Source organism: Astatotilapia calliptera, chromosome 10 (assembly GCF_964374335.1).
Source record: "Astatotilapia calliptera chromosome 10, fAstCal68.1, whole genome shotgun sequence".
NCBI classification, from domain to species: Eukaryota; Metazoa; Chordata; class Actinopteri; order Cichliformes; family Cichlidae; genus Astatotilapia; species Astatotilapia calliptera.
In genome coordinates this window covers 23,970,518-23,997,833 of record NC_137431.1, presented here as the reverse complement: position 1 = coordinate 23,997,833, position 27,316 = coordinate 23,970,518, and the positions used below count along the sequence as shown (strand labels likewise).

Here is a 27,316-nt window from a genome sequence, read left to right as displayed (position 1 = left end):
CCAAATATATTTTTTAAAATATGTATTTCCTTAATGTCAGCCAACAGTAGCGTGACATTAAAGAAATACACTTTATCATACTCTGAAAGCATAGCAAATTAATGGCAAGTACAACTTTTTATTTCTGGGTGTGCTGCAAGAGAACCTCTACACATGCAGTTACACATATGTGATTAAACAAACCCCAATAACTGAACCCAAAACTGCCATCTGTGACAGATGTCAAGTAATTCCAGAGCTAAAAGTTGAAAATATGCACTGGATAATTCATATAAATGGTCAGATAAGCGAAATAAAAGTGGACGAACACCCAATGCAATAAAAAAAAAAAGCACCTGCTGAGTCAAGCCCTTTTCATGGTCTGTGTCAGCCTCAATGTGACCTGCTCTAAACTGGAGGCTCGATTTCTCTTAAATCACGTGACTTGAGAGAAGCAGATGCTTTGCATTTTTGTCCTCTGGCCAGTAGATGGTGCTGCTCAGAGAGAAGGCGAGGCATTTCTAATAAATCCGCCTGGAGTTGGGAAGTCAGGCTTCACCTTTCATGCTTTCATTTGAACTGTGGTTTAGCCGCAGTGGAATGTTTTTTGTTTTTTTTTTTGCTTTTTTTGCACCAGGCTTTAAAGTTTCAGCTTTGTAAGAAGAAGCCACAGAAACCACAGCATCAAAACAAAAACTCATCTCAAAGCATTTTTTGCAGGAGAGTTGCTTTTTGGGGGGAACTGAATGCTATTTTTCCTCTTTCTTTCTTTCTTTCTTCTTCTTCTTTTAAATAAACCACTTCTTTTATGAATTATCATCTTTAGTGATGATGAGAGGAGCTCACGGACTCAAGTTTACTCTCTGCTCATCAGATATGGGTAACATTATACTTGCAAACGACCCTCTGCATTTGAGTGCCCGACATCCTTGCATCACTACACACTAGCTTAGTGGTCTATAAGATATCACAGAAAAATGACACAAAACAGAAGGAGGGTATGATTTTTCTATCATTCCATTACAGCAAACTAAAAAAAGCAATTAAAAAACCCACATAAGAAACAGTGCAAAACAAACTCTACCCGAGTGAGTTACTGGCCTATTTGAGATTGCGGTCCTTATCTCATAGGAGGAGATGTATCACCAAATGTTGAGACCTGAGAGTTGGTACACATGTATTTTTTACTGTAAGAATCATAGTATTTATGACTCTTTGCACACGCAATGCCAGTTAGCAAGATCATAAATGATTAGATAACATGTTGTTTGTGGTTTAGTACTTCTAGGTGAATGCCACCCACTCACTGCCAGCTGTTTGTAAGTCGTGCAGTCATGGTTTTACTAAACGAGTAATGATCAGTGTAAACCCTTGAATTTGTGACCATACTGGGATTTAAAATCATGGCATGCAACACACTCACTCATTTGTGGTGTGTCTCTGAGTTAAGGTGTCATACCACTTAGCAGTGCACATGAACATCAAAGAGAACTTAAAACTTCTAGGGTTCAAAAAGTCACTCAATACTGGCATTTTCTTGGGTTAAGCATGCTGCACGTTCACAGTTAAATAATGGCTAAACTTTTGGATTGTTACCACAATGACTTATTCAGTCCTCCTAGGTGTCACAAACTTAAAATGGAACCCCCCCCCCCCCCCCCCCCCCGGTGGCTGCATGTTATCTACATGAATTATCTGATGACCAGTGTTGAAGGAAGCATTCCACTTCAAATCAGATTATATGGAAACCAGACAAAAGCATACCTAAAGCTTAAGTATTCTTATGCCGTGACGCTGATACACATAGTCTGCTTAAGTTAAAGTGTTGTATTTTGCCGCGTTAAATATATTTTGCCTACTTTGAATGCTTTTGGAAGGCTTTCAGAGCAGAGGGTTTGCCTGGTGATAGCATGGAGAAGTTTTTTTCATCTTATGTTTTTGCTACAAGAGTTCCTGTAACTCTGTTATGTAAAGGTCGCTGCTGGCAGGCTGGGTTCAAAGTAGCACATCTATTGCTGCTGTAGTTCAGTCGATTCATTTCCTGTTTTTAATGTAGGACACTCATCATGCTGCTCTGCAGACTGATTGTAATAAAACAAAGAAAACTGTATGCTCTAAGACTGCTTTTATGTGGCGAATTGTTGCCTTGTACATATGTTAGCAGACATGCAAAATATAAACGTCAGATGATTAGCAAACAAGGGCAAGTACTCAGCTCATCATTAACACTCAAACCACAAAACTTCCTTTTCTCATGCCATAAGCAGAACACAGTCACCAAAGCCATTTTAACTAGGTCTCCAGTGCCACCTACTGGTTATTAGTGATATTGTGGTTCTTTAAGTCTTGACCAATGGTGACATCTGGTGTTCATTTATTAAACTGCATGTTTGGCCTGTGAGGTTGATGAGTGGCACAAACAAACAAACATTTTGAGACTTTTTAGTCAAATTGATAAAATTTATTCTAAATGTACTAAGAATTTAAAAGAAATGTATCAGCATGTTTTGGTATGCTTTAGTGCTAATAAGTGTTGGAATACAAATATAAATGGAATGTTATGTTTATAGAAAACATAACCTATCAAAATAATTAAAGGAAAATAATTGGAATTCCGATGTTTTGTGCATTTATGTGTCAGCAGTTACTTTGTGGCAAACCTCATGGGGGGGGGGGGGGGGGGGGGAGATATACACTTTTTTTGGCTTGTAGCTTTTCTTCCAAGAAATTATTAAAAATATAAAAAAATGTTTTCTGTTTTAATTCTTTTCATTTGTCTGCATCACAGTCATTAAAGGTCCAAGTTATAAAATCGATGTAATGGATTAAAAAGTAGAGTGGTACAGTGCGGCAGTTATTTGCACTTTTATGCCACAGCAAGGTGTTCAAATCTACTGGCCTTGGTCAACCCAAGCATGTTAAGTTGACTGGTGATTCTAAACTGGGTGCTGGTGTTAATGGTGCTCTGTCTCTCTCTGTGTTAGCGAGTTATACAGCCAACCTGTCAAGGCTATACCCCATTTCTTCCCTTTTTACTGCTGGCATAAACTTCAGCTGCACCCGGACGCTGAACTGGATAAGTGGGAAAAAATGGATGGACGGTGTAGAAAGTGCCAAAAGTGTCAAATACTCAAGTGAAAATACTTCAGAGTAAAATACTTCTATATCTGGAAGTAAGACGGTAGTACTATTTTGAAGCTTTCAAAACTTTTGTAAGTGATAGAATTAATCTAAGTAAGTAAATACAATGTCATGAAAGTTCCTGTGTAAGTCCAGAAGGGAAAAGCACTCAAATGGTATGCCACCTAACTAAAAAAAAAAAATCATCCATCAACTCTGGGGCTGAAGCCTATCCCAGCTGTCTCAGCACGAGAGACAGGGTACACTGTGGACAGGTTGGCAGTCTGTCGCAGGGCTAAACAATCCAGGAAAAAAAAAATCAGCCAATAACAATCTATTTTCCACTTTTAGACTGCAAGAGCTCTTCAGCTAGCAATCTATGAATTTTAAACCAAAAAACAAACAAAAGATTATATCTCTATTTTCCACATTTCCTGGCCAAGCTACATAGCCCTGTAGTGGAGCGAGCAGCCAAAATATTAAACTCACTCTGTTATGTACAAGTTACAAAAAGACTCAGTTATAACTGTGTTATAATTCAGTGCAGCATCCTAGTTTGTTTTGACAGCAGTCTGTAAGTGTCTGGGAACTGTAGAGACCAGCTGCTGGACTTCTGCGAGAGGAATTCTTGCCTGTTTTGGGACTCTAGTTGCTCAACTGTCCAGGGTCTTTGTAATACTTTTCATTTCATAATGGTCCAAATGTTTTCAGTTGGTGAAAGGCCAGGGCTGCAGGCAGGTCAGTTCAGTAAACAGATTTTTCCACAAAGTCATACTATTGTGATAAAAAAATACTTCATCTGGAAGGGAGTATATGTTGCTCTAAAAGCTCTAAAATATACCTTTCAGCACAGCTGGGGCCTTACAAGGCATACAAGCTGCCAATTTCATGTATCCACATACCATCAGTTATGCATTCAATGTTACATTTTGTATTAAACGTGGGACATTGTCTAGCTTTAGACATATGATAATATTTTCTGTGTTCTATTGTGGATAAAATATAGGTTAATGAGATTTGCAAATCATTACAATCTGTTTTTATGTTTTACAGCATCCTATTTTGTTGATTTTCTGTATATGTATATGTGAGTTTTTCACATGGTGCCAAAAACAATATAGTAAACAATATATGCAAAAGCTTTGTTTCATAGCCTTAAATCCTCGACCACTTCGTCTACGCAAAATATTTTATCTAATATAAGATGAAATACACAGTTGTGTATATCAAGGGTGTAGATTTGGTTTTGGCATTGGTGGGGATGGATGATTCAACCACCGAACACTGCCCCGTTTCTTTTCTTCTTTTTCCTTATCGTCTTTGCGTCTTGATAAAAAAAGGAGAAATATACTTGCCTACATATGCTATTTTACATGCTTTTAAACCATTTAAAATTTCAATTCATAGTTTTATATGTGAATTAGTTCAGTTCATTTTTATTTTAAACATGTACATTCACAATCATTACAAAATATCATTCCATTTTTTTGTTTGAAAAGGAGTAGACAGAAGTATACACTTATTTGTCCCGACCCCTCTCATTAATTTAATTTAATTTTAGTCTTAAATTAAACAAAAATATGAATATGAATTATATAATGTAAAATTACTATTAAACAAACGACTAAGTATTTTAGACTTTAGTTTACTTCAGCCATATTCCATATAAATCAGGTATCATACAAAAATAAAATTAGCTTCAAATACAGTAATGACCCACCAAGTCATCATCCAATTTCACCTGTGATCTTGTGTCACCATTGCTCTCTGAGCTTTGTGTTGGTTCTTCTGTCACCTGACAAATAGGACATACATGACAATAAGAATAAAATGTGTAGCTGCTTCAGTGTTTCTGTCAATTTGTGCAAAAATACTTTCTTATATCTATGTTGTTCCTTTTCCTGCCATCCTCCTCTCCTCCTTGCAGGTCCTTGCAGCGCAGGCTTGCCGCTGCTAAAACTAAACAGAGCTCCCTGAAAGGCACAGCCAATCACATTGGCCATATTTGTCACATGAGGTAGGACTCCAGGAGAGAACGTAATTTAACTCTTTCTGCACCGCTAGGTGACTGAGACGTTGACAGATCGTTTTTTTTTCTTTCTGCCGGTTTTGTTTTTCTTTACTTGAAGCGATTAAATTATTGGTGGGGACAATTCAATAATCGCTGGATACTGGTGGGGACATGTCCCTTCCGTCCATGCCAAATCTACGCCCTTGGTATAAATTATTGTTATATTGTTATTGTATATATTGTTCTTAATTATTTGTAACTTTTTTTTATTACAAAACAGTAGAAATTCGCATAAATCTAAACACTATGCTTAAATTAATAAGCGTAAGTTAAACACATTGAATATTTTTGACATATTACAAAACGAATAAAAAAATGAAATAGTTGACTATGGCGACAACTAGCGGTTAAATATATATAGTACAGCTGTACAAAAAGTATTATCTAAATAGGGGATTGCCTGAGAGCAGCCATTTAAACAGTCCCAGCTATAGAAGATTTACAATACAAACCCAGAGGCTTTTTCCTTGGAAACTGAAAGAAACCTATGAGATATTCTTAATATATTGCTAAAAAAACCCTTTAAGATTAGCAGTGTAATGAAGGAATAGTTTGATTCAGCGGTTTTGCTACTTAAGGGCCTAGGAAGCAATTTTCCGTCTTTCCGAGAATCTAAAGAGTCATACTGAAAACAGATGTATGTGTCAGTCAAGATGTACATAAAAGGCACAAATGTTTTCATTTAGGCCTTTGTGGATTAAAATATTAAAGTGGAATTAAATACTGAGCACAGTCAATAGTAACGAATAAATACTCTTTAAGATTCATCACCGAGGGGAAAAGATGGGGCTGGAAAAAATAGTTCACCTTCTGTCTGTGAAGCATGACGATCCCTACCTTTTGGTGTTCCTTTATTCATGTTTTGTTTTCTGTGCATATCGTGCATATCGCGTTTCTTTATAATTTTCTAATGAATAGCACGCCAAGAATTGACAGAGAAAGTTGCATTGATTTCCGATTTCATATCTGTTAAGTGATGTAAGCTCCAGCTATTCCAGTTACATCAAGGCTGTAATGAAAAAACAGAACTGCCGCCATCTGGGGCGAAATGATGCGAGTATGCAGATTAAAAGAAAAAACTCACCTCAACATGTGCCTCCATCAATATATTCCGCATAAAAGATGAAAAAAAAATCCATCCATATATGAATTAAAGCTCGAGTGGATTTGAGCAAAGAATGAAGCAGTTAGCTTGTGTGTTCGGTTTCACTTTTACTTTGCTCGGCCCTTCAGGCACAATTCCTACGCAAGACTTACCAGTAACTCCGATTTGCGTTCATCGCTGTGGTCAGTTTTGTTCTTGCAGCTTCCCGAATCCAGCTTCTTATATACAAACAGTCCAGTCGATATTAATTATTTTTACGTTTTGTAATAAAATGTAAAACAATTACACTGGTTTACATTTAAATCGTGCCGTCGCATCTGAATTGAAAGCGAAATGCTGGCGGACTTTCCCCGGAAACTGATGACGCTTCATTTTAAAAAAACAAAAAACAAAACGCTTATTTAAAAAACGCATAAAACTCTAGCCAACACCGCGGCCTTTTAAAAGACGCGCACAAAATAATTAATTAGCAGTTAACTAATGTCAACGATGAAATGTGTCAACAAAAATATGTACAAGCATCTTACATCACACACTGTGTCCTCACACAGCCCCACGTAGCCTAGGCGTCTCATTGTCGCAGTAATAATAGCCTACTGCTGCGACACCAAGGTTTCCTGGATCTTTTGTTTTTGTTCGTTGCCTCCAAGCGCTGGTGAAAGCACGCACATTTTTTATGTCTTATTCAGAGATACCTATGTATTATCTGATTATAGTGAGGGTGAATTAAAATGATACTTTATTAAATATCCATGTCCCTGTTCACACTGCTCTTACCCGTGGAACCTAAATTATTAAAAATAGTAAAATAGACTCATCTTAGTCTAGGTGGCTTTGTCTTTAAGTAGCAAAAAAAAAAAAAAAAAAAAAAAAATCAATCAGTTATCCCACCCATTTACCACAATTAAATAGTTCGTACAGGGTCCAGAGAGACAGAATATTAGCACTATTTTTCTGTCATCACAAAAACGGAATTGAAAGAAAGGTCATACAGAAGTTGGGGAAACTATTTATTACATCACAGAAAGCTCAGCTTTTTTGTGCAGATGTAAAACGCAGTGAATAATAATAATAATAATAATAATAATAATAATAATAATAATTATTATTATTATTATTATTTTAAAAAAAGGATACACCAGTGATGCTTTGTGTTTATTTCATCTCCTCTTGCATTACCAGGTCTACCCAGCAGAAGTCCTCCAAGTCACCTCTCCTCTCTGCCTAGCTCAGGTTCAGATGTCTAAATACAGCTTTTGGCACCACAACAGCACCTTAAGTAATGTTTTACCCACCAGAGCAGTCAGTTGTACAGTAGGAGGATTTAAGCCATGGCAAAAGACATTTTAGAGTGATTAAAATCAGGCAACTCAAAGGATAGAAGCAGCTGGAAGAATTTCAGTAGGTGAATAGTGTTACCTGTCAGCAATACTACATTGCATTTAAGCATTGCTTTAAATAAGGTTTGTGCACATTCATTTATGCAGAGCTGTCCCTGAGATCCAGAAACACCATTTTAATCAGGTCGAGGTCTGGACATTGACCCGGTAATTGCAACACCTTCATTCTTTTGATGTGTTACTAAATAGAAGAAGCTTTCTCCTGGGCCTCCACATGAGGGAGTAATGCAGTGATGATTCTAAGGGCTTTATATATGTATATTAAATCATTTTTTCTGTATCAGTTGACTTGTTTCCAGGACAAATAAAGAGATTGAACCTTTGGCTCAGGCTTGGCTGTCCCCATACTGACACTCCTAACACGCAACCCCACTGATATCTGAAGAAGGTGGGGAGTTCTTTTATGTCAAAAATGTGTGTAACTGTAGAAACCACACCGCCAGGAAATGTATTTTAATTCTAAACTATTTATTTTGTAATAACACGTTACCATTATTTGCCACATAGACAGAGGATTTTGGAGAAGTGTGCATTGTGCTGCATATTCTGCACGCTGCCTGTTGCAGGTGGTGAGAGATGTATTTGAAGTCCATTGGGACTCAGGATGGAGACATATCTGAATGCTCCACACCAGCAAATTTCCTAAATTTCTAGAGGTGGCTACATCTGCTGATGACAAGAAACATCACAATAACACAAGTAAGCTAAACAAACAAATACAGTACCGTTACAAAATAGTTCAAAATAAAAGACATAAAACACAAAAATACTGAAAAGAAGGTTTAAAATGTATAACATGCTGTTTAACTGCAGAACGTCATGCTGCTTCATGATGTTCTGCAGCAACTGAATATCTGAAAAACAAAAAACAACAAACAAACCAAAAAATAAAAACATAGAGAAGCCAAACTATAATTTAGATTCTTTGAGCTGGCAAACAGATGGAGTCGCTTCATTTTCAGCCTCCTTTTCCTTTTCTCCTTTTCTCCTGCTAGAACAACAAGGTGTCATTTAGCAACAGTGGGACATAAAATTTTTAACTGTGACAAAATAGGTATTAAACATAAAGATTGTAGATATATTAATGCCTAAACGTACCTGCATATCTGTGGCATTTGTGATATAGTCTCTGGCAAGATTTTTCCATTTGTTTCAGGCAACAACAAACATAAGACAGCACCACATATTGCTAGAACTCCCATTAGTATGTAGGGGAGTGCCTTGAATTCTTGTCCTGCAAATAGAAAATGCAAAATAAAATGATAAGGACATCAAAACAAAAACAGACTATCTGTTGCTAGTAAAATAAAAAGAAGAAGAAATAAGCAAAAGTTAATTTTTTTCTTGTTAAAGAACATAAACCTTGACCTTTTAATACAACTTCAAGTCTGAAAAACAAAAACATCAATAAATACATAAATAAATAGAATGTAAACAAAATTATGAACTGAAAAATGTGCTTAATTTTCCAGAGTTCCAGCTGAACTGGTAGCATTGTTAAGCAGACAAATTGGAGAGAATAAGGGCAAAACTTTGGGATTTTTTACTATAAGTTGTTAAGACTTTTTCTCTGTGTTATTGTGGAGTCTTTGCCTTACAATTGAGACAACTGTTGTTGTGAAATGAATTGAATGGAATTGGAAAGACAGAATAGTATTGACAGTAGCATTACTATGTAATAAAAGGTACTAAGCCATAATAATAATAAGCCAGCTAACTTTAAATACTTTGTTAAAAATAATCCTGGTAAAAGCCAAATGCCTGAAGAAGTAAAACAAACAAAAAATCCTACCTAAGTAAATAATAAATGGGGAGATGATGGTCCCAATCCGTGCAGCCATGGAGCAAATCCCCATTGCTGTGTTTCTGATAACTGTGGGGAACAGCTCTGATGTGACAGCATACACCACACAGAATGCTGATGTGATGCCAAACTTTCCCAACATCTCAAGAAAAACAGCCACACCTGGTAAACCTATGGAAGTAAAAAACATTTAACATTACAGCACAACCTAAAAAGTCAAAAGAGATGCACATAACTAAGTGTTGTTTCTAACTTCCTCATGTAGCTAAATATACCTTACTTAATCATTCGAGCTGTGCTAGTGCTAAATATTCATGAGCAGTCGATTAATATGCACTTTTAAACAATGCAGCCATGCTAAAGAGACTGCACTTAAGGCCTTTACACACAATGCATTAGATCGGTCCAAATATTTTGCACGTTAAAATATCTGTTCTAATTCTCACCGACTGCAGAACTTCACTTGACGATTTGCCAGGATTTAGTTTAATGAACAAAAAACTTTTTGTCAGTTCCAAATAAATAGCTCTGACCAGTCAGGCCACTGCATCTGGCAACAGGTGCAATTGTAACTTAAAACGGACACTGTTACCGAGTATACAAATACTAAAAAATACCATTTTACATCAGACGAACAGCTACAGTAGACACTGCTCCGGGTCAATGGCCCTCTGAAATTATTTCTCTGCCTCCTCAGATGTGGTTCCAACTCTGTCAACAAGTGCTAAAACTGCTCAACTGCCCTATTTTGTCTCAGTGCATTTTCTGGTGAAAATGCATTTGGAAAATTTAGAACTTTGTGTTTCTTTTTGCACGCGCTCAGTCTGTAATGCCCTTTAGACCCATGTCCGATTTGGTCACAGCGGAAGCTAAAAGTATTCAACTTGGTCAAATAACACGTCACATGCATTCTGAATACATTTTTATTTTATCAAGGTAAGTAAATGGGGTTTTGTTCCTGTTACATTTTCTGAGGACGAAGTGCAAACATTTGTTCATCCACAGTGTGAACTCATTAACAAGTGACTTGCTTGTAACACTTTAATCATTACCTATTGGAATGAGGTGGACACAGAGGATCATGACACCCCCGAGAAAGAGCGTGGAAGACTGGCAGAAGCGCCTGGAGCAGTACTTAAGCAGTACCAAGGCAATTATGTAAGCTGGAACTTCTACGACAGCAGACAAGAAGCTGTTTATGTAAGGGTCACCGTTCAGGTTGGAAGTGTTGAGGACTAAAGCATAGTAGCTGATGGTGATGATGATCCTGCACAGAAATTCAAAGCAAAACTTAATTTGACATAACAAGCAATTATTTTGGTTTAAATCTTTTAATCTCCTAAATCATATGAGCAAATTCTAGATGTACCACAGAAGTGAACATATCAGTGTAATAGAGAATATATTGCAGCTTTTCACAATGACCAAAATGTTTTGCTTCTCCTCCTTCATTGTGAGCGCATCTTCAATCTGTGGCAAAAAACAGACAAAGTGGTTAAACTTTGGATCCTGGACCTGCAGACTTCTGCATATGTGCTATAAAGCCATATAATGAATTTTTATAAAGAAAAATAGGCTAACTTGAAATGCAAACCTAAGCCAAGAGACAAGCATAATCATGGTGCAAATGTCAAAGGTTTTAGTTTTATTCTAACCTAATGCACATTTCTCAAAACACACTCTGATTTAAAATCACCAACTTGCTGATGCACTTACCTCAGCTTGTGTAAAAATTGCCTGTGGCGGCTCTACTTTGTTCAGCTTTGCAGCGTGCTTCAGGATTGCTTCAGCCTCGTTTACTCTTCCTTGAGAGATCAGCCAGCGAGGAGACTCTGGGACTATCCTGAGCAGACAAACACAGTGGCAACATAATATTTTCAGAGAAACACAAACTTGATCATTAATCTGATAGTAAAGCAAGACATTGACGACATCCCTGCCAAAACATCTTGTTGAGTTAGCTGTTTGTTGGTTGAGGTTGAATAGTTGTTTTTGTTTAGGAACGATCCTAAAGTAGTGAAATGACCCAGTATCTGAATGGCAGCCATGACAAGAGCTGATTGATCTGTATAAATGTTCAGGAAAAGTGCTTCAGTGATTTCACTATTTGCCCATCTAGTGTAGAATATGCTGGACTATCCTTCACAAAAAGAAAGCAGATGATCATGTCCCACAGTTCAAGGCAGCACACCATTCATAAAAAACAAAACAAGTGATCAACATGACTGACAAGGAATTCAGATCACGTTGCAAATTTTGGGTCTGTTTACCATATAAGGCTGTAAATTTCTAATATGCTGACATATTTTGGAGTCAGAGTTTAACAAACTAACCGGAGAAACATCCAGCTGGCCTGGGCTACAGCTTGGAGGATGTTTTCAGTTGAGTTGATATTTTACTTATTGGCCTTTCAAGATGAAAATTAGCTATTAGCTAAATCTGGTAAAATGAACCTTTTCTCTTAGGGGATTAATGTTTTTGACAAGTTAAGTGGAAAAATGAAACAAAGAGTATGCAACATTTTTTCTATAAATTAGACAGTTTTAATACTGGCAATGAAAATATACACTGTTCCAAACATATGGTTTATAACAGTGAAAATGACAGTGTTACCCCCTACTGTATTTAACCTTAAACAAACAAACTATGAAGTAAAAGCTGGTGTTTTGCTATCTTGAACTATAAATTAATGTATTACCCTTCAATAAAAAATTATATCTTTTTCTTGAGTTGAAAACAACTTTCAGGACACAAGCCATAATGCAACAAATGAAAAAGTCTCACCACCACAGAGGGATGTAGATCAATCCACAGGCAGCCATTGGAATCAGCAGCAACTGCCATTCCCGGAGGAAGTAGGCTGCTCCAGGCATTGCCATGTACCCCATTGCTGAGCCCATAAAAACTCCAAGAGAACAAAACGCCACTCTGGTTTTTGGGCTTAGAATTTCTGAACCTGTAAATGTCAAAAACAACATTTTGGAAAATTTGTAATATTGTTACAAGGAAAGTTCTGAAACTGAGCATTAGTGCAGTCTGTCTTACTGTCTTACTTATCAAATCAGATAAACCATTACGGTCTGGCATGAAGCACAATTCATATGTAGTTTTTGAGGTTGTAACAAGAGTTGTGCATAAGTGATACATAGTATGTCTATATAACAGTTAGGAATTATGTTTGCTTATTTCTTGATTTCTTTATTCTTTCATTTAGGGCTTCCTAAATTTTATTGTACATCCAAGCAATTGACTTGTACTTCATGCACAGACAAAATTACTTAATGTCTGTGCAGCATAAAAAATCTCATTCCTTATTAGGAAAACATACCTAGCACAAATGCAATGATGTAGTTGGAGAATCCCCCAGCACCCACCAAAAAGAAAATGAAGGTGAAAATCTCCCAGCTCGGGGAGAATATCTGTGCTGTGATTGATACAGTTTGAAGCAGCATCATGATAAAGAGTATTGGTCTCCTTCCGTATCTGTAAGGAAACACAGTCTAGTAGACTAGATCAACACAAATACTGTTCAAACATTGTTGTGTGGAGTACAGACCTGTCGGACACCAGACCTGAGATCAACGCTCCCAGTAGCACACCAACATAATAAATGGAGCTGGTGAGTGGAAGTTTGTATGCATTCTCACAAACCAAGTCCCACTGCAAAATCAGTACATCGTTTTCACTCACTTACAATTTGTGGTATACATCTGCAAATCTGTCAACCAATAAAGAAATGACAGGTGACTCAGATCACAATTTAAATTAGTGGTAGGTTATAAATCTAAGGTAATATGGTGATAAGTTCTGAAATCCCACTGTAGGCAACGGGGTCCTGCATGGGCTACATCTTGGAGGATGTTTTCATGATATGCTGATATTTTACTGACTGGAATTCTCAGTAACTAGTTGAAGACAAGAATAGAATAAGAACTCACAGTATCTATGACTTCTGAATATGTAAAGTAAGAGTAACTCTCCCACAGGTAGAACAACTTTTATTTTTTAATAGTTCCAGGTAATTGTTTGTGCAACAACACCAATAACTTCATTAATTTTTCATAATAACTATCAGTTAATCTCCCCAGTACGGGGAGAATTTAATCACACGTACAATTTGTAAAACACCTACTTTTAACTCATATACACATATACTGATAGAAAGTGAGAAAAAATCAGTTTATGTTAGGATAGTTATTGTTTTAGTCTTTTTATTTGCATGATGTAGAGGAAACATTGTGGTTTGATGTTGTTTTGATGCTTGAATGCTTTGCAATCACTGGGGAAAACAAGGAACTGTCAAACTTTATAAAAAATGTAAGTCAAAATCCTCACCTGTGGCATGAGAGAGATGTTTGAATAAGATGAAAAGGACTAATAAACTAAAGAGCATTAATCTTAAATCCATTGTAACTGTAATGCAACTTTAATTGACAGTAACATTAAAAACATGATGCAGGATGCTGCTGGTTGCTGAGTAAATTCAAGTGTTTGTGTGACTTCTTTCAGTCTGCATAATTCTTGAAACAGTCATCTTTAAGCAAGATTATATCTTAACAAGCATTTGTGTTTGTTTTTTTACGGCACTAATGTACAAATAATTACTTGCTCGACTTCTAGTTGCTGCTTAATTTCCCATTAATAATAATATCACACACCATGAACCCTGTGTATAAGAGTAGAAAATTAAAGTTTGGCATTTTGACCTGTTGTTGTTGTACCTGGTGGGCTGCCATAGTTTAGCAGTTTACATGAATTAGTTTTACTTTGCATAATAGCTTAATCATGTCATGGAAAAGTCTATGTAAAACCATCTTGTCTGAAATTCTTCACATCCAGCTCCATGCCAGGCACTTCACTTAAAAGCACATCTGGTAACACTGATAAGACTTTCTAGTTACTAGATTGGCAGATCAATGCTATACCTTGTGCATGCATGTTCTAGATAAATCTATGATGCTAAATAAAATCATGACAAATTTCTCACCTCGGTAACAATAGTTGACTGGTAGATGCTTTTGCTGTGTAACCACCCATCTATACAACTCTCCCAAGGTATTTCACTAACGTTCACATCGACATTTGGGATAATATTGTTCTGAGAGTAGTTCCTGACCACATCCAAGTTAAGCCTTGAACAGGAACTCCGCTTTGCATTGCCACTAACAGTTTCCAATGGGATTGTCACGTTTTTCCACATCTCGCTGATGTTGTAGTTTTCAGGAATATAGCATTCGTGAGATGGAATAGCACCTATGAATACTATATAGCCGCCAATAAATCCATTTGGGAGAATGCTTATGGCCAGTGCTAAAAAAATCCTGAGCTGAAAGGGTCCCCAAGATCCAAGAAAAGCTGTGATGGTGTCATAGTCTCTGATTTTTACCGTATTCGTTACTTCACCAAAATCCTTCATACTTAAAAGAGTCAGTGCTGAATAGCCAGAAGATCGGATGAGCACTATTGGTCTAAGAGATTTCAGAGGTTGTGAACTGTAAAGCTGAGCTCAGGTTTTATATGCCTCACCTGATATGGGAGGTTACACAGTTACATAAAGTTTTTTTTACAACACTATTTGAGCTTTAGCACATGTTTTGTTGTGCTAAACAAGTGAATATCCTGTAGCTGTGGAGACTAGCGCATTATGACCACAGTTACACAAGATTTTGAAAAGTATTTTATTTAGATTTTAATATTTTCAATGACTTTGATGTTTTCTTCACAGTAGGTTAGGTAAATTAGACATACCAAATACTGTGCACAGAATAAAATTTCAAAACAAAAACAAGTAAAATAGAACTTTTGAAATAGAACAGATACCATGACTTAATAAATTGGATTATTTCAGAATATTTCAGAATTATTTATTTTCATTACAAAGAGAATATTGCAAAGGATTGAGGTGGGACCTTATCTTTGAATGCCCAAAAACCTGTGAACCATGTAACCAGGTTTATTGTCCACTACCTGGGCGGGTACATGCTGATGGGCCAGCATGCAAAAAGGGCTGGAAGAAAAGGTTTCATTTGGGAAACATAAAAAGTAGGCTGGATCTTAAAAGATGTTGGAAGCTTGAGATAGACAGCTGATGTGTTAATGATGCTGGGGATGTTGTAAAGAGAGCACCACAGTCTCCCCCTCCTGGACTGGAAGCAAAGACGGTTGACATCCCAATGAAGCTTCAAATGGTGAGGCGGTTAGTGAGCATACTTAACCTAAGGACCATGGGGCCTTCAGAAGGAGGGATTGAGGTAGTGATACAGCACAGGGCAGCTTTAAGCTCCCGATTAGCCCTTTCTTTTTGATTGTTGAACTAGAATCCTGAGAACAAGCTAACTTTTGTGCCTAGTACTTCACGCAAAAACAATATATAAATTGGGAATGTCTGTCTGTCTGAGAAAATGTGTGAGGGAATGCAGTTGGAATACAGAGGTGGCTGACAGGAGTGGTTGCAAAAGAGCTGAAGGCAGGAACGAGCCTTGCTTTTGAAGCAAATTGAACAGGTTGCACATACTCTCTCTGTAGAGTGGGCTACCAAAGGTTAGCTAAGAGATGGTGCCACTTTAACCGGGGCACCAAGCAAATCTGATAATGTGCACCCAAGGCATCACTTGCATGCGAACGAAGGAAGGCGTAGATACATGGGTCGGGAACAGTAAGTAAAATCACAATGCAAGCCAAGAGTGAGTATGCTGTTTATTAAGTTAAGAAAATAGGGTCTTTGGAACACGATGATCTAGCAATGCATTTTTCTGAAGCATTACCTCTTGGGATGGCGTGGACACAGAGGATCAGGATGGAGGAGGAGAGCTGAAGACTCGGAGAAGGTTCTGGAGCATTACTGAAGCAGTACCAAGACACTTCTGTAAGCTGGAACCTCCCTCAGCAGATGAGAAGCAGCTTAAGTAATGGTTGACATGCTGGTTTGATGTGTTAGGGGTTGAAGTGTAGTAGTTAATGATGATGACAGCGATCCTGCTAAGACAGATACTCATAACGAATGAGTTACCCTAATTTAGTTATTTCAATTACAAAGCTTAGTTTTTTTTTGAGGCAATGAGTTTTACATTATTTTTTGAAGTTCTTGGAAATAATTAGATTTTACAGTGTAGAGACTTCAGAGTAAAATTGTAAGACTGGAAATGCAAAATACACAACCAAATATCAAACGAATTAGGTGCAGTTTCGAGACTTAAATAACCAAACGTTTGTACTGTATCTAGCTCATGCATATGACTAAAGTTTACATTTTCATCTCTTGGTTTTAATACTTTTCACATTATATGTGGAAACTGTACACATACCACAGAAATGTAATGTTTTTTTCTTCATAGACAACAAATCTTCAAGGTGTGGGGAGGAAAACAACAAGATGAAACTGTAGTTAAACTTTGGATCCTAGATCTGTAAATGAAACACGACTTCTGCACACATGGTACAAAGTGATATAATGAGTGACCTAACACAAACAGGCTAACCTGAAATGCAAACCTGAGCCAACAGACAACAGGAACTCGAGTCTCTTGGTGTAAGCAAGTCTTAACCAAATACTTTTCATATTCACCGGGAACAAAAATATTTATATTTAATATTTGTTTATAGAAATATTTGTTTAACCAAAAAAAAAAAAAAAAAAAAAAAAGTCACAAAGCCCTCCTACAGCCTTTTCTAGCCTCTTCTGCTATATTACTTCCAGATGATAAAAAGGCCAAGCCAATGAAACGACATCATAATTAAATTATCTTTCATCTAGTTTTTAGAACCTTTGACCTTTTTAGCACCTTTGCAGATTGTGAAGATCACATATTCAAACAAACAACATATTTCCAAGACTCTTATTTCAGCTTGGGTCGAAATAGCCTCTGAGGGGCCTCTTACTTTATTCTTCTTAACAGCTTCTTCCAGAATGGCCTTTACGCTTCCCTGAGAGAGCAGCCAATGGGAAGACAACAATACTAACAATATAACTACAATATCTGACAATATCAATGTAACCAAACGATGACCTGGACACATCAAAGAAAAACTTAAATTGGATGTTAAAGTTTACTTTAAAATCACTTTAAAACAGTCACAAATTAAGCCATCACCATCGCTTATTAATTTCATATGATGGTGTTACCTTTATTTAGTAAATGGAAAAATTGACTGGATCTTATACAGTATTTCTGTTCTACTGGAGCATCAACGTGTTTTATACAACATGTCTCATTCATGCGTTGACACCCATTCAAACAAGCACTTTTTATTTTTTACAACCAAATGCTTTCTATTGAACATTAACATTTCAGATGCCAACTTGGGGTTCATTAACTTTCCCAAAGATGCTTTGACATCAAAACTTTGTGCTCAAACTACCAGCCTTCCAGTTACCGGATGACCAGTTCAACCTCCTGAGTTACAGCCACGACCATACACGTTGATTTTTTAAATATTATTCAACCATCTTGTTGCTGATTGACTTCAGTGTAACTGATTTGTTGCATCATCTAACCTTCTTAAGCATCAAGTCACAACCAGTTTCCCTGGAAAATATCTTGATGCTGCCTTGACAATTATAGTTTCTCTAAAGATAAGATAAGATAAGATAAGATAAGATAACCTTTATTAGTCCCACACGTGGGAAATTTGTTTTGTCACAGCAGGAAGTGGACAGTGCAAAAGTTATATAGCAAAATTAGAATACAATAAGAATAAAATACTGTACACAACTGTACAGAATAGAATAAAATACTATATACAGTAGAATAAATAGAATAAAATATACAATAGGATAAAATAGAATACAAATGCTGTATACAACTGAGTAAAGGAGTGGGCCCTCTACTCCAAACGACCTGAGTCTCCGCAGCAGGTACAGCCTGCTCTGCCCTTTCCTGGGCGTCTGAGTTATGAGTCCAGTCCAGTTTGTTGTTCGGATGAACACCAAGGTACCTGTAGCTGTCCACAGCCTCAATGTCCATACCTTGGATGTTCAGTGGTTGCAGTGGAGGATGTTTGTGCCTGCGGAGGTCTACCACCAGCTTCTTGGTTTTACTGGCGTTGATCTGGAGGTAGTTCAGCTGGCACCAGTCCACAAAGTCTTGGGTCAGTCCTCTGTACTCCTTGTCGTCCCCATCAGTGATGAGGCCGACTATTGCAGAGTCATCAGAGAACTTCTGCAGGAAGCACTGGGTGGAGTTGTGGGAGAAGTCTGCAGTGTAGATGGTGAAGCGGAACAGAGCCAGAACCGTTCCCTGTGGGGCCCCCGTACTGCAGACGACCCTGTCCGACACACAGCCCTGAGTTCTCCCATACTGTGGTCTGTCGGTGAGGTAGTCCAGAATTCAGGTAGTGAGGTGATGGTCCACTCCTGAGTTCTCCAGCTTGTCCTTCAGGACCGAGGGAAGAATAGTATTGAAGGCACTGGAGAAATCAAAGAACCTGATTCTCACAGTGCTTCCAGCGGTCTCCAGGTGAGCGAGGGAACGATGTAAAATGGTAAATGGCCTGTATTTGTACAGCGCTTTACTAGTCCCTAAGGACCCCAAAGCGCTTTACACATCCAGTCATCCACCCATTCACACACACATTCACACACTGGTGATGGCAAGCTACACTGTAGCCACAGCCACCCTGGGGCGCATTGACAGAGGCGAGGCTGCCGGACACTGGAGCCACCGGGCCCTCTGTAGGAGGTGAATGACGGCATCATCCGCTCCAATGCCAGGCTGGTAGGCAAACTGAAGTGGGTCCAGTGATGAGCTCACCAGGTGCTGAAGCTGAGCCAGGACCAGCCGCTCCACGGTCTTCATCAGGTGGGATGTCAGAGCCACCGGCCCATAGCTGTTGAGGTCCTTGACGCGTGAAGTCTTTGGCACTGGTACAACACAGGAGGTTTTCCTATCACATGTCCGGCATGACCTGCCCGAAACCGGAAGTGACGTTATTTTGCGGAAATGTAGTTTTTTACCATCGTGGCCTTATGAGCCTATACTTGTGTTTTTAAAAGTTATGTTTGAATTTATGACTTTCTGTGTCGTTTCTGGGATGCTTAGGACTCATATTGCACTGCTGGAAATATTTTATTTTGATGCATATGCTGTTATTTTGCAAATTTGCACTATAATATATTTTTTTGTTTTTCCTGCAGTATATGAAAATTGGTGTATCTCAAAAATAAAACTATGAAGACACTTAAAATAAATTTCCTTTGGTGGGAAACTAGTTTGTGCAACTTTTTTGTATTTACAGTTTTGAGAGATAAGCCTCTTACATTTCTCTAACTAGAAATATATGTTAAAAAATCAAAAACGATTTAAAACTTTTTTTTGCAAAACTTTTTTTGCAATTTACGTAATTACTATGCACTTAATGCAGACATATTATTAAAATGTGGGCTATAATGGTTGTATTGATGTATAGCAACTTGAAGTGCTCCAAAAAATGGCTCCACAGCATGTAAAAATATACTATAAGCTCTGGCGGACTTGGTTCTATGGTAGGTCTTAAAGGGTTAAGTTAGAATTTCTAGTTATTAGATCAGTAATGTACTTTGTGCAATCATTCAATTACATAAAATAAAAGGTGCCAAAAAAATCTGTTCAGGAGGATACTGATGGCCAGTTGCGAAGGTGTCATGATTTTTATGCTGTCCATTTTGTGACTAAATTTCTTAACATTTAAAGCAAAACGTTTTCTTAGTACTTAGAGCTCAGAATTTATATATAGCTCATTTAATCTAGGAGGTCAGATAGTTATGTAAAGTGTCATTTTTTAGGTCTCTTCTATTTGTGTTTCATACAGGTTTTTAATACATTTTACATAATGACAGCTGAGACATTTCCAAAGCTAAAGCTAAAGCTAGAGCTTCAAAAGCTTAATGTGGGACAGCAACTCAAGAGGAATTTATCTTGATACAGTTATGACAGAATTCACTAAATAGGCTTGGAGCATATGACAGCTTAGAGAGACACCATTGTTAACAGCACTGCTTGGTTCCATCTCCCGTTAACCTCTGATTTCTTCGCTGCATTTTATAGCAATTCATAATCACAGTATTGTAGAACAAGTGGTATGTATCAATATGTGGTTTATATTTCTCATTTCAAAACAGCTTGAAGTGGCCCAACAAATTAATAGAGAGCATATATTTAAAAAAGACGTAAAAATAAACAAACAACATTTAACAACAAATATTCAATGACAATTTATTTGAAAAAACAGTAAAACAAACATGTAATCTATTAACATCTTGTGCATTGATTCAGTCAAAGATTTGTAACACTTAAATGGTTTCAAGTCTCCCCATTTCAATATTGGGGGTTGGGGTATCCCAGAACTCCTTGCTCTGTCTTCTCTTAAACAAACAAGATATTACAAGTTAATTAGTAAGCTTCAGATATGCTGGCAGGTGAAGTTTGATACCTTTGGACATAATCAAGCAAACTGCTAGCCATTTCCAGATTTTATGTTAACTAAGCTTAAGACCTGCTGACTGTACCCTTTTCTTTATTAGTATGGTAGCATGATGCTTTTTATTACAGTAAATCAAACTTTTCACTGGCAGTAAAAACAATAAAATAGACAATGATGTTAAATGTGGTATTAGCTGTTAAAACACAAAACCAGAACTGTGCGCTAATAGGGTTCAAATGTTAATTTTTTACTTGAATTTTGTGACCATTCAATTCCGTAAAAAATGAATAATGTTTTTATTTTCAATATGTCTAAATACTTATAGGAATTCTTGAATTCACAATCTTAGCATGCTTGTGGGATTTTATTTTGGGATTTCAGATGGTCACTTTCACGCAAAAGACGCTTAACATCAAATAAACTAAAGAGAAAGAGCTTGCCCATCAGAATGGGCCTCACATGGTATGGGTGGGTTAACTATTGCTGCATTTGTTATGCATTTCTTCTTCTTTTGGTCCACTGCAAAGCCTGAAATTACAAAAAAAGTGAAAAAAAGAGAAAAATGTTATTTTCTATTTCTTCACATTTGAAGGTATGTAGCATAAAAAAATATATTGCCCTTTTACAACATGCACATCACCTTATCAGGAAGTCAATCAATCTAAGTGTTCTCAGAAATTATGCATTGACAAATACTAAAATCAAGTTCTGATGTGTTCTACAGCCCACATGTGAGACATTTAGCACTTTGATCATATCTACATGTGATGCGTGAACTGCCCTCACCCCTGACATTTTTGCATCTGCTCCACGGTTTCCGGAAGATCTTTATGAAGGGTCTCCGGAAGGAAGAGGTTAACCACAGAGGAAGCAATTGTGAGACTTCCCATTAAAATATAAGGCAGAACTTTATTATACGTACCTAGAAATAATAAAGGAACAAAAGTCAACTTTAGAAAATGGCATACTTTTAGATACCTAAATGTATAACCTCATGAAATGTTAAGCATCTACAAATCTATGTTTACTTCAAGTTTACATGAGATGCTGCAAGACATACTTTTACCTGACTATTTAATATTTTTACATACCACTGCTGTTTTTCTGTGCTGGTTTTTTAGGTACCTACGCTATATCATTGTATGACTAAGCCAATGCAGTGTCTGTGTGAGATATCTAACATCTGTGTACCTAAAAAAATGACATAAGGTGCTGTGATACTGCCAACACGTGCAGCTGAGGAGCACATCCCCATGCCAATATTCCTGAGTACTGTGGGGTAAATCTCAGCAGTGTAGATGTACACGATGCTGAAGGCCATAGTGAAGCCAAACTTTCCAGTCATTTCTAATGCCAGAGCAACATTGTGAAGGGCTGAGGAGAGAAGAAATAGAGAGAGACTTAATTGTTTTTTGGTTTCATGATATTAGAGCTTTACTTTGTAAGAAGGGAAACCTTACTGTCAGGGATGAACTGGATGAGCAGAAGAACTCCTCCTCCAATGATAAGGAACAATGAAAGGAGCACTCTTCTGGGACATGTTTTTAGCAGCCACGTAGAGACTATGTAAGCGGGGACTTCGGTTGTAGCAGACAAAAAACAGTTCACAAATGGGTTGCCACTGAGGTTGGAGGTGTTCAGCGATAAACCAAAATACCCAATGTTTATTGCCATCCTGAAAATACAAAAAGAAAAGTACAGTGTCATTATTTACCAATATTTGTGTTATTATATAAAGGTCAAGTCAGCCATCTGTTCACACTGACTATTTTTGCTGAATTACAAAAACCTAAAATGTCAGAAAAAGGTGAAAGCAACCATAAAACGTACCATAAAAGGAGACACATCAGTGTGATACATCTCAGATTCTTGGATTTCAGAATATCAAGCATGGTATATGTCTTGAAAAGAGGCAATTCCTGGGTGTTAAATGGAGACAGAATATAATTTATGTGATTTGAACTTCTACTTTTGTACATAGACTATTGTCAGTATATCATAAGCAGATTATATGTGGGCTTTGTCCAAGGAAAAAGCATTATGTGGATATGAATGGGTGAGATTGTACTGTATTTTAATCTTATAGTAATCTGAGGAATGATTCTTAATTCCAAACACTAGCACTAGATTTCTATTCAAGAAAGCAACTTATAATAAAACATTATGGGGCAAAAAAATGTAAATGACTAAAATATTCAATGTGGCCTCTAGAGTCACATTTTTACATTTAGTTTGTGAATATTAAAACTACCAGCGTACACCTGTCAGCCACAACATTGAAACCACCTATGTAGCATTGTGCAGGTGCCCCTCATGCCAATAAAACAGCTCTGACCCTTGAAGGCCTGAATGTGATGTCTGGCACTGGGACATTAGCGGTGGATCCTTTGGGTTCCAGGGTTGGACATCTGTAGATCTGGCTTGTTCCGCTGCATCCCACATATCTGATCGGACTCAGATCTGGGTCAACACTTTGGGCTCTTTGTGGTACCCCCCTAAGCAGGTTTGGCAGTGTGGCATGGTGCACTGTCCTGCAGAGGGAGGCCGGTGCCGTCAGAGAGTGTTGCTACGATGTGGGGAGTGGGTCTGCAACAGCATTTAGGTGGGTGATACATGTTAAAGTAACATGCACAAGAATGCCAAGACCCAAGGTTTTTCCGGCAAAATAATGCATTGGAATGAGAAGACAAATGCTATTTGTTTCATCTGTCAGTGGTTTTAATGTTGTGGCTCATTCTGTGTGTCAAATTTCCAGAAATGTAACCCTAAATTTGTTTTTCCATTTTTAGAAAATACTAGATATGGACCTGAATGTTAGACAAATGCATATATTAATACTAATATTAATAACAATGAATGAACCTCACCTCAGATTCTTTAAAGATTACAGGTGGTGCCTGAACTTTATTTTTACTTGCAGCTTCTCTGACAATGGCCTCGGCCTCTTTGACTCTCCCCTGAGTCATCAGCCATCGAGGAGACTCTGGGATAAACCTGCCCAACCAACATAGTTTTAGAGTCTATTTTCTTCACAGTTATTGACAGTGTAATTGACTTTGCATTTATGCATGAATATTGGAATAAAAATCACTGGATATCATAAAAAACATACCACCACAGAGGAAAGTTTATCAGAGAGGTTGTTGACAGAACTGCAACCAGAGTCCTCCATTCTCTGATGCCGTATGCAATCCAAGGAAGTGTCATGTACCCAATGCAGTAGAAAAGGAAGGCTCCGAGAGTTGTGAACAGCACACGCATAGTTTTACTCAAAACCTCAGTTCCTATCCAAGATGAAATCATAAATCGTTAGTGACAAGCTTGTTACTGAAGGCAGACAGAGGAATCATACCAAACACATGTTTAAATTATATTTCAAACCTAGAACAAATGCAGAAATGTAGAGGGATATCTGAGAGGCTCCAACCCAGAGGTACATGATGCAGAACATCCTCCACGAATGAGAAAAGGACTGAAGCAGGACGGAGAGACACTGGACCCCAAGAGACATAAAAACAACCTTCTTCCTTCCAAACCTGATTAGAAAGGAATCGTATATATCGCAGATATTTATTCACAGATACAGAGCATTTATAAATGCATGTGGTTTGTTTTCTTTTGGTGAGGAAATGCAATCAAATAGCTACAGTTAAGGTTTAAAAAAACAAACAAACATCACAGCTAAATGAACAAACCCTCTTTGGAAATGAACCGAAATTGGAAACATTAGAAACTGAATAAGGAAATAAAAATTTATGTTAAATACAAAACTATATTAGCCCGTGTGTTAGCACCATCCCTCTTATAACAGCAGATGGGGCTGCTGTCATTAATTCCACTATATAGTGTGGCTATAGGTTTTTTTTTTAACTATTCCGAAATCAGTGTCATTTGCCAGCTATTTATTTTTCAGACACTACTGTAATCAGCACTGTATGAACAGACTTGATTTAGAGAAACTAACAGACTTGTAGTATATAGTAAATGACAGAAAATGTCTTATAATTAAGTCAATGTAGGTATAATTATACAGGGTGGATTCAGGGTAAGTAGAAAAAGGATAATTAGGAGTAAAGTACCTGTCTGAAAGCTGTCCTGAGACTAGGGACCCAATGAGATATCCCACAAATAGACTCGAGGATGCAAATGGAACTTTCCATTGGTTGTCACAAACAAGGTCCCACTGTAAAAGATGCGAATTACATAATAAAAAGACAGCTTAAAGCTTTCAAAACTGGAATTTCATGTTAGTAATCATAATAATATAATACTGACCTCAGTGACTATAGTGGATTGGTAGATTTCTTTGCTGTAATTCCATCCATCTAAACATCCCTCCTGCTCCAGGGTTGTCAGGTTAACTTCTCTTCCAGGAATATATCCTTGTGCAGAAAGATTTCTAACCACGTCTATCTTATATCTGCTGCACTGGCTCTGAACTTCCTCACCATCCACTATCGTAAAGGGAATGATGGCATCTCTCCACTCCTCGGTCAGGTTGACGTCTGGAATCAAACAGTGGTGTTTCGGAGCTGCTCCAACAAAGACAATGTAAAGCCCGTTGAATCCGGTTGACACAAAAACAACATTTAGGAGAAAGAATGTGGTCCAGAAGTAAGGACCGCTCTGTCCAAGAAATGCTGTATCGTCATCATAATCTCCCATTCTTTATATATAAGTATATTACAAAAAATACCTCCCTGCTCTGAAGGGAAAAAGGCAAAGTCTTGTAAAATTCTTCAGAGCTGGCTTTCTTCTTAAACTCTTCAGCTTAGTGTCAGAGTGTTAGAGCTGAGCTCTTTGTCAGGCAGAGTGAGCCGGTCTCTTGGTGGGACGGAGTTCAACTTTAAATTTAAGTGCTGAGTTTTAAACCTCCTTTCTAAAGGATAAATTTTCATCGCAATGTGAAACTTCTTGTTGATCCTCTATTCTTATAAGCAGTCAAGGCAGAAAATGAATCGAATATTAAAGAATGACAGACAGCTCATGCGGTAATTTGATTGGATTTGATTTACTGTAAGTAAGAATAACCAGAAGCTTCATAGTTACCCAGCCCCCTCACCCAGCCCCCTCACTACTGTGGAAATTTCCTCTAAACAACATTCCACTCTATTAAATACTCCCAAGAAGTCCACGTGCCTGTACTCTAAATGTTGCTAAGAAGAATTAGGTCTCTCACTGGACTATTTTAAGAAACTCTGTTAAGGCAGACATGACTTCATGTAGATTAAAGATTTTTTGTGTGCACCTATTGATCATGCTTTTGTAAATTTACTACAGATTTTTATATTTAGCCACTTTTACATCATGTACATGGTTTGGAGACTGATTGGGGTCCTGTATTGCAGCTTAAGTTCAATTGCATTTTTAATAAGACATAAAATATATAAATAAATAAATAAATAAATAAATAAATAAATAAATAAATAAATTCCTCTTTATAAATAAATAAAGAGGAATGATTAAAGTAAAAAAATTACAAAACCTACAGGCAAAATCTTTATACTCTAAGAACAAAAACCCAGATCGTGCAGAGAGTGCTTTTTCTTTTTAAACAATTTTTAGTGATTAATTTTGTATGTTTTTAGCTCATCTAAGAATTGCACCACCTGCATTATCGTAATTAATTTTAGAGCTAAAGCTGCTGATATCCATCTAATGTACACTCACTACTGACAAACCGCTGATGATCAAACTCTAAGTGTTTTCTTTTACTGTGAACATGGCATGGTTGGTGGTGCCAAAGAGGCTGATCTGAGTATTTCAGAAACCGTTGATCTATTGGGATTTTCCCATGCAAACATCTCCAGGGTTTACAGAGAATTGCTGTCTTTATGACGATAATGTATCCATCATCTGGTGGCTGCTTCCAGCAGGATAACACGCTCAAAGCTCAAATCATTTCAAACTGGCTTCACCGTACTCAAGTGGCCTCCAGTGTCACCAGATCACAATCCAATAGAGCACCTTTGAGATGTTGTTGAATAGGACGTGTATTATGGTTGTGCAGCCAACGATTCTGCAGCCAAGGCATGACAGCATTTTAATATGCAACAAAAACTCTGAGAAATGTTTTCAGCATGTTGTTGAGTCAATGCATTCAGAAATTAGGTCAGTAAACCTATCTTTGTTCATAGGCCACACACAACCCAGTTTGATCCTTAACGGGTCAGACTGTTAAAACTGCTGTATAACCTGTATGAATACAAGTCGGCACCTCGTCTCAAACTTGCGAATACCCTATGTCACGAAAAATTCAAGTTACGAAGGCGCTGAACGGCAATATCCTTGCCGTGGCACAGAACCAACATCCTTATTATTTTTCAGCAGCGAGTCTGAATATTAACAATGATATAGACTTTGAGTTTGGATGAAAATATAGCCAATATAATATGTGCATCCATCAGACAGCTTGCCAGTCTTAATAGGACTGCACGATC

The 27,316-nt window shown here is 37.4% G+C and overlaps 2 protein-coding genes across 2 annotated transcripts in view; both read right to left on the bottom strand.

Annotated features, from left to right (window-relative positions):
* slc22a4 (solute carrier family 22 member 4) overlaps positions 1-14,895 on the bottom strand; it is a 36,198-nt gene extending 21,303 nt beyond the window's left edge. Inside the window, exons 1-10 of the mRNA XM_026182362.2 lie at positions 14,467-14,895; positions 13,036-13,139; positions 12,808-12,962; positions 12,264-12,435; positions 11,196-11,322; positions 10,849-10,949; positions 10,532-10,746; positions 9,468-9,650; positions 8,774-8,909; positions 6,428-8,666 (exon numbers count right to left, since the gene is read on the bottom strand). Coding sequence (XP_026038147.1) covers positions 8,585-8,666; positions 8,774-8,909; positions 9,468-9,650; positions 10,532-10,746; positions 10,849-10,949; positions 11,196-11,322; positions 12,264-12,435; positions 12,808-12,962; positions 13,036-13,139; positions 14,467-14,895 — 1,704 coding nt within the window. The 3' untranslated portion in view covers positions 6,428-8,584. The remainder of the gene's footprint in view (positions 1-6,427; positions 8,667-8,773; positions 8,910-9,467; positions 9,651-10,531; positions 10,747-10,848; positions 10,950-11,195; positions 11,323-12,263; positions 12,436-12,807; positions 12,963-13,035; positions 13,140-14,466) is intronic.
* Positions 14,896-20,642: 5,747 nt separating this feature from the next.
* Positions 20,643-25,688, bottom strand: slc22a5 (solute carrier family 22 member 5). Its single transcript, XM_026183126.2, has 10 exons — positions 25,152-25,688; positions 24,956-25,059; positions 24,258-24,412; positions 23,989-24,160; positions 23,744-23,870; positions 22,707-22,795; positions 22,337-22,551; positions 22,068-22,250; positions 21,663-21,798; positions 20,643-21,404 (listed from the first exon to the last, which is right to left on the bottom strand). Exons 1-10 carry the CDS (start codon positions 25,539-25,541, stop codon positions 21,350-21,352), a joined length of 1,626 nt encoding a protein of 541 aa, XP_026038911.1. The 5' UTR covers positions 25,542-25,688; the 3' UTR covers positions 20,643-21,349.
* Between the last annotated feature and the right edge of the window lie 1,628 nt (positions 25,689-27,316).